Source organism: Alosa alosa, chromosome 4, assembly GCF_017589495.1.
Source record: "Alosa alosa isolate M-15738 ecotype Scorff River chromosome 4, AALO_Geno_1.1, whole genome shotgun sequence".
Lineage (NCBI taxonomy): Eukaryota > Metazoa > Chordata > Actinopteri > Clupeiformes > Clupeidae > Alosa > Alosa alosa.
The window spans coordinates 19,597,456-19,612,088 of NC_063192.1; the positions used below are offsets into that span (position 1 = coordinate 19,597,456).

General features: G+C 45.0%; 1 protein-coding gene across 15 annotated transcripts in view; it reads left to right on the forward strand.

Moving 5' to 3' along the window:
- Positions 1-14,633, forward strand: part of rap1gapa (RAP1 GTPase activating protein a) — a 106,252-nt gene that overhangs the window by 61,148 nt on the left and 30,471 nt on the right. For 13 of the 15 annotated variants that reach the window (XR_007193298.1, XM_048240438.1, XM_048240428.1 and 10 more), the window contains one exon: positions 6,163-6,259. Coding sequence is in view for 11 of the 15 variants with exons in the window: in XM_048240428.1 (XP_048096385.1) it covers positions 6,163-6,259 (97 nt within the window). In the remaining 4 variants the exon portion in view is untranslated. Of the gene's footprint in view, positions 1-6,162; positions 6,260-10,580; positions 10,774-12,945; positions 13,724-14,633 lie in introns of those variants that run through there. The other 2 variants (XM_048240435.1, XM_048240434.1) reach the window with 2 other exon arrangements.

Here is a 14,633-nt window from a genome sequence, read left to right on the forward strand (position 1 = left end):
AGCGGCCCCCTGGGATCACAAGAGCCGGTTCTCCCCCTAATTATCCGCCCGGCGGAAGACCCGCAGCTCTCTGAGTTCTCGCCTGTGGTCACCCGCTCGTGGATGTGGCGGCTCCAGTGGACGGCTTAATGATTTACTCAGAGGACCAGATGGTAGCCTGTCACCTCAGTGCCTCTTACATTTCACATTGGGATGAAAAAGAGTACGAGTGTAGAATGTGTGTGTGTGTGTGTGTGTGTGTGTGTGTGTGTGTGTGTGTGTGTGTGTGTGTGTGTGTACTACATATATATACTACATACATCTGTATATGGCTTTTGAAGTATCATTGTGTGCAGGATTGGAATTACTTTCACATTTCCTTATATTATGTGTGCACAAAGCATACACACATGGTGAGTGTGTGTGTGTGTGTGTGTGTGTGTGTGTGTGTGTGTGTGTGTGTGTGTGTGTGTGTGTACTGTGTGTGTGTGTGTGTGTGTGTGTGTGTGTGTGTGTGTGTGTACAGTATGTGTGTGGTGTGCGTGGATACATGTGCATGTCCGTGTGTGTGTGTATGTGTGTGTGTGTCTGTCCTTGTCTGTTTGAATATGTGTGTGTGTGTCCATTTGATGTGTGTATATATCCTCTGTTTGGAACCTTTAAGAGGTGTCTCTGATCAGGCACTGATGCAGATAGCTTTGAGTCTGACCGGCTATCTGTCTCCGGTGAGGTCACGTGGCCGCCGGGGATAATGTAAACGGTCTTGGTGAGTCGAAATGTCACCGGAGTGGTGCTCGCGCCAGAGATAAAGACCAAAGGCAGAGCGGTGCCGGAACCGGTGCTGTTCGGCGGTGGACGCTGCCAGCTCTCCGCTCTCCAGGACCATCTCACCGAGCGATTGGATGTGTGTGTGTGTGTGTGTGTGTGTGTGTGTGTGTGTGTGTGTGTGTGTGTACACACTTCTCACCCAACTCACGTAAGCCGGAACAAAGGATGTGGCGCTCCAGCAATAGGGGCCGGGCCGTGCCAAATATGACTCACTGCTTCCCGGCTTTCATTCGTGCCTCCCTATCTCTCTCTTTCTCTATCGGTTTTTATCTCTCACTCTCTATCTCTCTCTCTGTGTTTTTGGCATCCCTCTGTTCTCCTCAACATCCGGCAAGCAATTTAATCCATTCTAGAGATCCACAAAGACCTGGCTTGTGGGTGTGAATGTGAGTGTGAGTGTGTGTGTGTGTGTGTGTGTGTGTGTGTGTGTGTGTGTGTGTGTGTGTGTGTGTGTGTATGTCTGTCTACTAGAGTGTGTCTGTAAGTGCATGTGTATGACTGACTGTGTGTGTGTGTGTGTGTGTGTGTGTGTGTGTGTGTGTTTTTGTGTGTTGTGAATGGAGTTCTCTTGCCCCCACTGCTCCAAGCAGCTGGATCATTGGTATGCACAGAGGCACCAGTTGACAATAAATTGATTAATGATTTAGTGGGTAGAAATTGCCCTTCATTTGTTGTGCTCTAGCACTCGCACTTTTGGACAGTGTCTGCATGAATAACCATTAGCGCTGCTCTCTGCTTATGTCTCCCAGAGGATCCACAGTGCTGTTGCATAGTCTGTGAGCTCTGTTCATTTACTGTGTTTCTGACCCATGATGAATTGAGCTATCAGTAGTTATATTCGTCACGATCGTGTCTGTCATGATCATGATCATGTTGTTCAGTAGAGTACAGTAATGGTCAGTGATGACGAATGTAAATGGAATTTGAATAAAAATAGGCTGTGTATGTGGTATGATTGAGGCCTACAGTAGTGTAACGGTAGCCAGCTAGTCCGTAGCTGTGCAGTATGTACATTGTGTAAAACCTACCTTAAGAGTACTTAAGAGTCATGCTAGTGAGAGTGCGAGCAGCCTGGGCTTTTAACACAATCGCCAGCACGTTAGACTCTCAATTTGAGGTGCTGTTGTTTGCGGGTTCGAGTCGTGGCGAGTGCAGGGCTGAGCTGTGTGGTAAACACAACGCTAGGTTACGCTAGGCCCCTGGATGAAATCGGTCTGGCTCTGCGTGCATATTCAGGCTTGGGGCTATCTGAGGCCTCAGCTGTGTACTGCCCGTGTTTTGCTGTCAGCAGAGCTGGCGTTTGGTACCCATACTCTCCTCCTGAGCCTGCAATGAGCCTGGTTAATTAGCACTCTCTCAATTAAATGGGCCATGTCTAATCGGAGGTGACACGATCGGCTGAACTTTGTTTGCTTTGCTGCACATAAACAGCCCTCCTCTGAAACAGAACTTTTTTTCTGGTCGTTTAGGGAAGTGGTTGGCACACGTTCCTCCTCTTGTCACTTTCCCTCTAGTTGGAGGAACCATCCTGAATTCATTCCCAGCTGTAAGTGGAACCTTTTTCATGCATGGAGGACTCTTCCGATTGCCCAGGCGCATTTCAAACTTGAAGGGTGTTGCTGCCAGACACTGATAAAGTATGACTTCTCCAACAAGCATGAATCACTATAACCCTCCGCAATATATCGCCTTGACCCACGGTGTCCTGTCCTCTGAGTTGCTGCATTTTCAGGGGTCAAGTGGAAAGGGACACACGTGATAGATCATACACAGACTCATTTTTATGTGTCTTATTCCATCAGTGCTGGTGATGGAGTACGTGCAGTAACTGTCACAGTATCTGAGAGACACACATGAGTGTGACCTCTGTCATCCATATTTATGTTATACGTCAAAAAGCAAGCAGAGAATGCTATATGTGGAGCACTACTTTTTAGGCCCTGAGCTGAACTCAGCCAATTATAAATGGCTCGCTTCCAGACATGGAGAAAGCGCTTAGCGCTGTCATTGATTCGGTCATTTATTGGTCTGCGGAAGTGTGTTGTTTTTCATGCCTGCAGGGAAGCTGTTTAATACAGGTGCAGTGAACCATTGTGATGTTTGCATACTCCCTGAGGGGGAAAACCAGTTGCAGGCTGTTGGGAAAAAGGTTGCTTAATCATACACTCTGACAAAGAGCACACATTGTGAGCACATTAGTTCCCAGGGGTCTACACTCACCATATCTTAAGTACACATGGAGTAGTGTAAACCTGTCACTTCTGTAGATTCAGATCAACTGTGTTGCTGCACTGTGTAGAAGAATCATTCTTTTATAAATCCCTTCTCCGTAGAAATGATAGTGTTTCAACATTACTGGAAGTGTTTGCTCTGGCGATCCAAGCAATCGATAGTTTGAAAATGAGCATGGGTTTTTTGGCAGTGAGCGCGCTCGGGTGGGGTTTACTGCAGCAGTTTGGGGATTGGACAGCTGGGATCGCTTGCCAAATTAGACTTAATCTTGACAGGCTTTTCTCCCATACTTTCTTTTGGCTCCACAACGACAAGGTCCATTTTAAGGAGATCGCACGCAGTAAATATTTATCGGACATTCCCTCCCCAGACTTTACTTACAGCAAAGTCAATATACTGGACATCATTTGGCTCATGAATAACCTCCCTAACAAATTAACTCTATTCAATAAATGGATGTCTTTCTATTTTATGTCCTGGTATAAATTTTCATGGTCTTGGAGTCTCTCTCTGGTTAATGCTTAACGGAGCCTACTTCAAGGTTAATGAAGGCTTATGCCCCCTTGCCTTGAGCTAAGGAAGGTAGTTGGGGGTGGGTAATTTAGGATAATGCATTCATAAGGGCTAAAAGCCAAACAGGCCTATCTGCAGAATAATCCAGTTTCACTTGAAAGTGTCTGTCTGTTTTGATGGATGCTCCTCACCAGGGAGTGCAGGGCCTGTGGAATATTATATAAAGCAGGTGGAATTAGAGGAGAGGAGAGAAGACTGCACTGCAGTCAGTCCCCCAGAGAGATGGGGGGAGAAAGGGAAAGAGAAGGGATGATGAGGGACAGAATGAGAGAGAGAGGGAGAGAGAGATAAGATGAGGAGAGAGGGAGAGAGAGAGGAAAGGCAGATGAGAGGGGGGGTGATGAGGGACAGAATAAGAGAGAGGGAGGGAGAGATATGATGGGGAGGAGAGAAAAGTGGGAAAGGGAAATGAGAGAGTGAGAGGGAGAGAGAGAGAGAGAGAGGGAGAGAGAGAGAGAGATGATGATCATAAGAGAGAGGCAGGAGGAAAAGAAAATACTAAAAATGCTTTTTTCAAGGGAGCGTGAAATCACTTTGCCAATCTTCCATCTATCAGCTTTTATATCCGAAACATTTAGCCCATTTGAGCTCCAATAAGGCTGCATAGAGAATACCACTCAGAAATTCCCAAACAGCTCAAAAGTTCCACCAAAACAGGCAAACTTATGTGTGTGGGATTGTGTGAGTGTAATGAGTTTGTGTGTGTGTGCCCTGTGGCCTGAATTTGCAAGGTCTTTTTTAGCTTAATACATTTAAGCGCAGCCAACTTTTTGAAAAGTCTGCCATTAAGTAAAGGAAATGAAATGCTGTACTGGAGCCGAGAATGAGATGATTGAGATGATTGTGTAACATCTCACAAACAGGTGCTTGATTAGGGGACACCAAGTCCCAGTTAAGTCCCAGTTAATCGAATCATGGTTGATGGGCTCACACTGTAGTGGGTCTACGTCTGACTGCTCACACTGAAAGACAGTCACTTTTATGAAGTCATCACGAAGATGTCTTACAGTATTTTTGCAGTATTTTTCGTAAAAATACACACCAGTAAAGAATTTTGATACAAAAATACAAAGCCATTTTTTTTTAACCCGATGCAATATACATTGCAAAGTACTATTTTGTATTTGAAATACATATTTGAAATGCGTCAGAAATACTAGAGGTGAAAAAAGTACAAATGAGAAATGAGGATGCTTAGGGAAAGAGTAGGATAGATAAGGGCAGAGGAGTGAGAGTCAGTGACCATGAGAGAGAGGGAGAGAAAAGAAGGAGAGAGAAAGAGAGAGAGAGAGAGAGGGGGAGTAGTAGCAGCAGTAGTTGTAGTAATGAGCGCACAGCCCCAGTGGACCCAGGTAATGTGTGTGTGTGTGTGTGTGTGTGTGTGTGTGTGTGTGTGTGTGTGTGTGTGTGTGTGTGTGAGAAAGAGAGAGAGAGAGAGAGAGACATGCTTAAGTGCCTGCTGTAGGAGGACATAAGCAGATGTCCCAGATCTCCCTTCACTCCTGTAAGAGCCCTTATCTAAAATATATCTCCAACTCCACACAGTCAGGGGGCAGGAGGAGGTGGCTTGGGAGCTTTTACTGTACTGATGGGGAATAATGCTGAGAGTTTATATTATTGTTGGTGGGCTGTTTCTGCTTTCATATCAGGATGTCACATTGGTCACTGCTCGACCAGGCTTATAATTGCTTTTGTCCAATGATGATGCCTTTTTCTTAGTATCAAATGTTTCATGTTTATTTAGATAAGTGGAAAGAGTTTGGCATTTGGGCTAAATAATTTAGGAAGCTTATCCCAACGCAAATAGTATTAATCTCATGTTTTGTTTGGATATTTGTATGAAATGTTGGCTTTGGTATTCTGTGTGGTATTTTTAGTGTGTGTTTTTGCTAATTGTTTTAGTGAAGAGAAGTGAAGGTCATTCTTCAGCTGCACCTCCGAGTCCAAAAGCCCATTTAGCCTGTAACATAATCCAATGCTTGCCCTCTATCACACAATAATGGGAAATCTAATAACATTCTTTTGTCAAAACAACAGAAGTCCCACAATCTGATTACGTTTCCCCCCACATTGCTTGTTTGCTTTTGGGTGCATGTGAGGCCCCTGTGTCCCTCATGCAGCTGAGAGGGGGTGCAGACACAATTGGGTTGAAGTTTCTAGAAGTATCTGTCCTCAGAATCCCACTTGAGAAAGAATTCTGTCATGATCTCTCTCTGTACCGCCCTCTCTCTCTCTTTCTCTCTCTATCTCTCTCTTCTCTCTCTGTCTGTCTGTCTGTCTCAGTTTCAGCTGAATGTATGATTTATTGCCATGACAAAATGACATACTCACTCAGTCAATAAAATACAGAAATATAACTGAGAAACAAAGGATTGTAGTTACAGGGCACTACCTCTCCTCTCCTATCTCTTTCTCTCTCTCTCTCTCGCTCTCTCCCTTTCTCTCCTCTCTCTCTCCCTCCCTCTCTCTCTTTCTCTTTATCTGCCAGTGTTTGCTGAAGCTCAGATCTCACAGCGTATGCTGTCCTCCTTTCTTTCTCTGCCCATGCAGGAAACAGGATGGAGGGGATCCTCGGATCTCTAACACGCTAGAGCCTTCACTCTTTCCCACGTCTCCACTGCCGTTCAACTCCGCTGCGTTCCTGAAGGTAACCAACCTTAAGATCACCCCTGACCTCAGCTGTCTGTCTGTCTGTCTGTCTGTCTGTCTGTCTGTCTCCCGCACCAGTCCGACAGTGCTCTAGGATATGCCTGTCTCTCTCACTGACTTTCGCTGCTGTCAATGTCTCACTCCATCTGTGTCAGCCTGTGCAGCTAGTAGTTAGACTAAGACCAACTGTAACCTTTGGAAGAATGAGTACATTCTTTTGTTTTTGCTAGCTGGAGTTTGCCAGTCATGACCGGCATCTTGCACAATTCAATTTGAAAAACTACATTGGCAGCCCTCATTAATTAACAAACGTCAATCCAGAGCATTCAAAATTGGATTTAATAATCCAAATCTTTAGCTGTGTGTGAGATTACCTAAATAAATACATAAACAGGATGAAAGTCATAAACCAAAGTCATTACCTAAATAAATACATAAACAGGATGAAAGGATGAAAAATAACAATGTTTCCAAAAAAAAGTTGTGTGTTAGCTTGTTGACTGCTAGCCAGCTGGCCCACCTGGTGAGGACTTTGCTTGTTTTGGCTGACACTGTGCCACTTACAAAGATTGCCTTGCCACGTCGCTACCTTGCCTGTTTCAGTTTAGCGTGTCTCACTCAGAACAATGTTCCAAAAGGAGAGAAATTCACATCTTATCCCTTAAGTGACTACAATAAGGAAGGATGGCTTTTAGATCTCCATTCCGCGTTGTCCGCTGGCTTAAGGCATCCTAAAGACGAGCTAAAGGATTCTGTATAAATTTGCCCCATATGGTGAATATTGAATTAGGAGGCTCATAGCATCGGCCATATGGCTTTGACATCTGTATGTTTGGGTCGTCCATCTCAATCCACTCATTATAAGCCTGAATCATAAGGGCTAATGAATCGTGGGGAGTTGCATAATTGTTAATCGTTCCCTTTTCACCAACTGGTTCAACTACGCATGAAGGAAAGACTCAAAATGATAATTTGTCTCATCGCTTGTGGCCACAACTTCTCATTTGGGTTTCATTTCCAACACAAAGTATGACCGCAACAGCATGGAAAACTGTTGCATCACAATGTTTTCAACACGACCCTAATGACCAGTATGGCTGAGGCCTCCCATACGCTGGAGGGATTTCACAGACTCTCATCCCTGACGCTAATGCAGAAGCCAAAATACTCAAACCTCGGAGATTTCCGAGCCATTATGGAGGAGGGTGAGAGCAGCGTGCGCGCCTGAAAGATTAAGAGGATACGATCTCTGTGATGTCAGAGAGTTTTATTGGGGCCTGCAACTCCCAGGGCAGAGCTCACTCATCAGCCAATCTGAGGCGCCGGGAGCAACTGGCACCAACAGGACGGAGGGAGGGAGAGAGAGAGAGGGAGAGTGAGTGAGAGATAAGACATTAATGCCTTCCTTACCTCCGGTTCTCAGCCCTATCTTCAGCTCAGGATTTGACCATCTTTAGGGTATGTACGTTGTGTAAGCCACGTCCACTTTCACTGGTTTGGTGTGTTTGGTTTTGAATTTAACGGCTGCTTAGGTGGGCTGCGGTCCACTGTAGTCCACTGAAGCCTTTAGCCTTTTTTCCTGGTGGCTGCGGATCGAGCTGGAGGGGCCTGTGTAATTTTAGTTCATACAATCTGCACTGCACTGATCTGCTTCAGAAAGCGTAGCCCGAGAGGGTTTCAAAAGCCCTTTGCCTTTTTTTTCCTTCTTCATAAAGACTAAGAAGTGGCTGGCTGACGTAACTCTTGTCTTGTGCTGCATCCCTATTGAGAGAAGAGGGAGCTCTCTGGTGCTGGAAGAGAGAGAGAGAGAGAGAGAGAGAGAGAGAGAGAGAGAGAGAGAGATGGAAAGATGGAAGGGTTGATTTGGGTCGGTGAAGGTTGTCTTATCTTTTTGTCGTCATTTGAAGAAGTCAGAAGGAGCCAAGAGAGCGGAGGTGAAAAGGCACCGTTCTTTTATGCGGTTTGGCAACGCAGTTGGCGGCTGTACAGAAAACAGATGTTGCAGATGTTGCAGATTATGCCGATAAAGCTGTTTGTTGTCAGTATAGAAGCAGTAATGCTCTTGAATAATAACCAAGCCAACAAAAACTATCTCCTAGTGGAGCTCTTGCTGGCACACAGACAGATACATAGACACACACAAGCACACACACACACACACACACACACACACACACACACACACACACACACACACACACACACACACACACACACACACACACACACACACACGGTGGTGATTCACACTCATCGGTTCAGCCTTCTCTGACCCTAGCTTATGCTACGCTGGAGGGAGGGGAGGGGGAGGAGAGGGCCAAATGCTTAAGTGATGATGAAGAGTTGAGATGGAGCTGCCTCTCCCTGTGACTGATGAAGACAGTACATCTCATTTCATTAGAGGCCTTTGAAGGAGTATGGGTGACAGGCAGAGAGAGAGAGAGAGAGAGAGAGAGAAAAGAGAGAAAGAGAAAGAGAAAGAGGAGAGAACCACTAAAGTATAGAGACAGTGAGATACAGACAGACAGAGAGAGACTGAAACAGATAGAGAGAAACAGAGAGAGTGGTAGAGTGAGACAGAAGAATGGGTAGAGACAGATAGAATATGTCAGAAAGATAGAGTGAGAAAGAGGGGTTGGGAAAGAAGGAGGGGGATTTGAGTGAGGGAAAGAAAAAGTCAGAGATGGAGCAAGTTTGTGGGGTGTGTGTGTGTGTGAGAGAGAAAGAGAGAGAGTGACTTTCTTCTTCACTGCCAAAAATATGACACTTTAAGACAGACCTTTTTCACTAACATCCAAAAAGTCATACCACATTTTAAAGACATTTAAGACAATAATAAAATGGCCATACTTCTTGGAGAAGGGCCCTCTGCTGCCTTGGCAAAAACGACCTGTCGCAGTACATGTTCCTGTGCACATATATATATATATATATATATATATATGCGTGTGTGTGTGTGTGTGTGTGTGTGTGTGTGTCTGTGTGTGTGTGTGTGTCTGTGTGTGTGTACTCACGGACCCACACACTGTATGTCCCCATACAATCATGCCAATAAAGCAACTTGGAATTGAATTTAATTAAATTGAGAGATAGATAGAGAAGAAGAGGGAGAGAGAGAAAGATAGAAAGGGAGAGGAAGAGAGAGAAGAAAGAGTGGGTGGATGTGCAGGGGAGGACAGGAAGAGTGGGTGTACGTGCAGGGGAGGACAGGAAGAGTGGGGTGCTTAAGAGCTTACTGGCCTGATACACTAAGGATGATACAACTCTAATCTCCTCTGTGAAATCAGGTCAATTCCCAATTAATGGCCCCCTATGTCTGATTCACTGGGGTCTATCAACCGGTGCATGTTTTACACGTACACATAGACACACACAAACACACTCTCTCTCTCTTACTTGTTTCTATTTCTTTCTTACTCTTCCCACCTTTCTCTCTCTCTCTCTCTCTCTCTCTCTCACACACACACACACACACACACTGACACACACAAACACTGTGTTCAATGCTTGACAGACTTAAATACACACCCAAACAAACATATGGACGCACACTACCACACACACAGGCACACACTCAAACACGCACACTGACACACACAAACAAATACCATGCTTGACAGACTTAGGTACACACCAAAACAAACATATGAACACACACTACCACTCACACACAGACACACACACACACACACAGGCAGGCACACACTCACACACACACACTGACACACACAAACAAATACCAAGCTTGACAGACTGAGATACACACCGAACAAACGTATGGACACACTACCAGACACACACACACACACACACACACACACACACACACACACAAACAGACACCAAGTCGGGCACAATGCCTGTCAGTAGACAACAGACACACATTTCCCTGTGCACTTACTGAACAAACCCAATTAGATTCCCAATTTTCGCCTCTCCATGATCCAGTGATTAGAGAGAACACATTCTGCTTCCTGCACAAGAGTGGCCCGGGTGTGCTACTGGGTAATAAAGCCGGCATCCCTTCCTCCCTTGTCGACGGCGCACATGATCTGCAGCGTGACATTTCCAAAGAGTTATGAATATGGAGGAGGACTGTTACTTACGGTAAGACCTGCAAGGCAAAGTCTACACAGTGAGGGCGAAGATTATAATCCTCCCAAGCTCTTCTCCATCAATACTTCAGAAGTTCAGGCGGTGGGATTCTATGTAGGGCAGCATAACTGATGGGCCGCTTCGTGTTTTTACGTTTCGTGCACTGCAGCCTGTAGGAGTTATCGTGCATAATGGCTGCAGGTTTTTGACTTTGCTATCTGCAGTGGGCAGGAGCTCCTTCTCAAGTCCCACGGACCTCACACACACACACACACACACACACACACACACTCACACTCACACACACACACACCCTGCGTTGAAGCACAACAGGAGGCAAAGGGAAAAAAGAAACACTTTATGTTTTTCACTGCGTGTTGGGATGGTATATCTCAAAGACGGCTCATCCACTTTAAGGTGAGTGCTAGCAGCGGTGCTGTTTGTTGCAGCACTCTCGGTTTACACTTCATTTTATAGACATGTGTGGCACCCTGTAGGGCACTTGGAAGTGACTTTTAGAGCTCCCTCAGCATCACAGGTCATTATCAATAGTTAGCTTTTTTGGCCCCAGCAGTGGCGCAACTGGCTGGGGCACCTCCCGCACCCGGCAGCCGATTCCCCCCTCCCGTGGTCCTTTCCCCACCCGACTCTCCCACTCACTTCCTGTCAATCTCCACTATCCTATCTAATTAAAGGCATAAAAAGCCCAAAAAATATACTTAAAAGAGTTAGCTTTTTAATATTTACAGGGCCTTCCGTATTTTTTGGTATATTTATTTAGTAGGTATTTTTTTTTCTCAGAACAAATTAGCTTCCTTTCAAGGTTGGATATTTACTTATTGTTCTCATTTATTGCGTGATTACCCAAGTTAAATGCTCCCTAAGGCTACTCTGTTGGTGATGCTTTTTATCCACAAAGGTTGCTTTGTTGGTGACTTTGTTTTTGATGGTAAATAGGTTTGTTTGTTTATTGACTATGAGAAACCCCCCACCTATTGCACTAATTTATTTAGTGCCTCTCCTGTGTATATCTGACATTAGTGAGACTAAGATAAATAGCCAAATCACCATTTTTATTACCTCTTTTAACTCAACTTTACTAGGCTTGACAGTAAATGTGGAGTGCACTGTGTTCTCTAATCTCTGCATGAGAATTTATTATGTCGGGCATTAAAATTGAAATGGCAAAAGACATGACTAATTGTGTGTTTTGGATTAGATGAATTGCACTGTTGTGTTATCATGGTTATGTAAATCTGTTGCTTCTGCTTTAGCAGCTGTTGATCACCATATTGGTTCCATAACTACAGCCACAAGACTGTTGTGAATAAATTAGGGATTAATCCTTTGCATTTTTCATCCATTTAAAATCCATTAAAAATCCATGACATTTATTTAGCTGTTTTCAATACATTGTAGATGTAGTTGTTGTGTCAGTTCAGCAGAAAAGCTAAGCCCTATTTTTAGACACCACAGCTACCATCTGTCTGATACAGATCCTCTTTTTATTGGCATTATTGGCAGGCGATAAAGGCTCATTATGGCTTTCCAGATCATATTTTACAGCATGATTGCTGTTTATTCTTCATCAGTGAGGACAGAACATCCTCTATATCCCCACATAGTCCTACCTAGCAAACAGACTGCCCTCCCTAATCTCACCACCAATCAGCATAATGCTCTGCATGACACCCTAGAACGGCCAGAGATTCAGCAGACTGAGCTGGCTGTTTATAAGAGGTTGTCTGAGAGTGGATGGCCAGTTATAGAGTTGACCTCTGACAGAGTTGACCTCTGACGGGGCCTGAGCTAAGAAAAGTGTGCAACAGTGTCACCAGCCGGCACGATGAGGCGAGGGGAGGCAAGGCATGTCATTACTCTGGCAGGCACATCTGGCCGTGGCAAAAAGCATTGCCCTAATGTCCAGCCCAGCCTGCCACACTTGCCAATGACAGATCTATTAGCACTGTGAAGGTCACACATCTCTCTCTCTCTCTGTTTCTCTCTCTATCTGTCTATCTGTGACTCTCTCCACTCTTTTGTCTTTTAATATCTTCCTCCCCCTCTTCCTATCCCTCTCTTCTCTTCTTTTCTCTTCTCCTCTATTGTCTTCCTTTTACCATCTTCATCTTTCTGTGTTTTTTGTTTCTTTTTCTTTCATTACTTGTTTCTATTTCTTTCTTACTCTTCCCACCTTTCTCTCCATCTTTCTCTCTCTCTCTCTCTCTCTCTCTTTCTCCCTCCATTCCCCAAACAATAGCGCTTTAGAACATGGCACATTCACACATAGTGTGTCAGTCAGTGGAGCCAGATGCTTGAGAGTGACTGGGCTTGAGTCCTAATCTAACCAGGCACTCAGTCGGTGACATCAGCCTTGTGTCTTAGCGCTGTGAAATATCCTGAGAGTAGTGCCCTCTGGCGAGGCCAGGATCTGCTCAGACTTGTTTAGGAGAGGAGAGAGAGAGTGAGAGAGAGAGTGAGAGAGAGAGAGAAAGAGAGAGAGAGAGAGAGAGAGAGAGAGAGAGTACAGCCTGTACAGTACAGGAGGCAGTCGCAGCCATGGCTCTGGCCAACAGCTAGGGAGAAGGAGGAGGCAGAATGCGTTTACACACACACACACACACATACCACAAACACACACTCACATACCCTGGAGGAATGCTCTCTGTACATGTCTATGCCTCCATATCTCAACTTTTAAACACTGGCAATCGGGAAGTGGAAGAAGAGAGAGCGTGAGAGTGAGTGAGAAAAAGAGGAAGGGAGAGAGGGAGAGAGAGTGTGCGTGGGAGAGAGAGAGAGCGTCTCAACAGCAGAACAACAGAAAAGTCTCAGAAAGACTTTGGAAGAGAAGAGAGCTCAACACACACACACACACACAGACAGACTAATACTTGAGCTTCTCATCTCCTCACAGAGTTCTTGCACACACCTGTGCTCATTCAGTAAAGCACACTTCAGAGACCTGGAAGGTATCTGTGGGTTGGCTGATGGTCAGTTGGAGCACGTGCATATCAGCAGTATAGTGAGGAGTCGCTCCTCCACCCGTGCCATGGATCATAGGAGACGTCCCACGGTGGCTCCTTACTGCAGCGCTGGGTTAGGACAGCCCTCTCTCCTGAGGTGGACACTCACACTCACACACTGACTCAGGTGTCAAACTGAAGACACCACTCGCGTGTCTCTGGACTCCCATCTGGACTTTGCCTGGAGTTTTTTTTTTTTATCCACATTTGGACATTGATTGGGCTCACTTATTTTTGTTTTGTTTGGTTTGGTTTCACCTCCTGTGAAAATGGCCAAAAGTCGGCACATTTACCAGAGTCCGACTCACGTCACTGTGGGCCACTGGAAGAAGCCAGCCAGAGTGAGTAGCCCTTTAAGTCACGCATTGCACTGCTCTAATGAAATTAATTTTGCTAAGGCCAGAAATGGCAAACAGGAACAAACTCTGCAACAGTCATTAGCCAACAACACACAGCTTATTATTTATTTATTTAGTGTCTTCGAATGCCAAACATGGCGAAACATAGTGCATGATAAGTACCCCAGGAATCGTGCGCCGTTTGTCATGCAAGTAGGGAGCTTAATTGTCTGTCATCATGACACGAGCCAAGTAAGAGAGCACTTCAGATGTTGCTCATTAAGTGGAGACGGCCACTGGCTGTCGTCTTATTTCCTTTCTTTGTGGAACTGACTGCTGGGGTAGGAAAGGCATTGCTTTAATGACTGCTGGGGGTAGGAAAGGCATTGCTTTAATCAACTGCACTGTGTGATGCATGATGCTTTGTGGATGGTCCAGTGAGCTTTCTGGTATGTAACTATTAATTAATTTACAGTATGTGGTGAACTTTTTTGATTAGATGTACTAGAGTAGATTTATGCAGGTTTATTTTTGATCCTTTTACTACTACTTGACGGGACTTTAGAGGTCACAGCTCTGACTGACCGTAGGGTAGCAATCAAAATGTTTACTTTGCTGAGTGCTACACATAGCCACTTCTGAGCTGAAGTCGAAGTCAAGGATTGAAGTGTTTAGTTTTTAGTTTGCAGGAACAGTATCCTTCATGCAAACACATCTGTTTGCTAAGGGAGGTGACCTCACGTGAAGGGTCAAAAAAAGGATCCATTATTTACCATGGACACTTGTAACACTTGTTGTGTAAAGGTGTAGTAGTATCTAGGTCTTGCTATCCACAAAAAAACTCACACACATACCGACAATAATGAGATCCTTCTGAAGGATCAATGAACAGGTCACCTTTCCCAGTACTGTT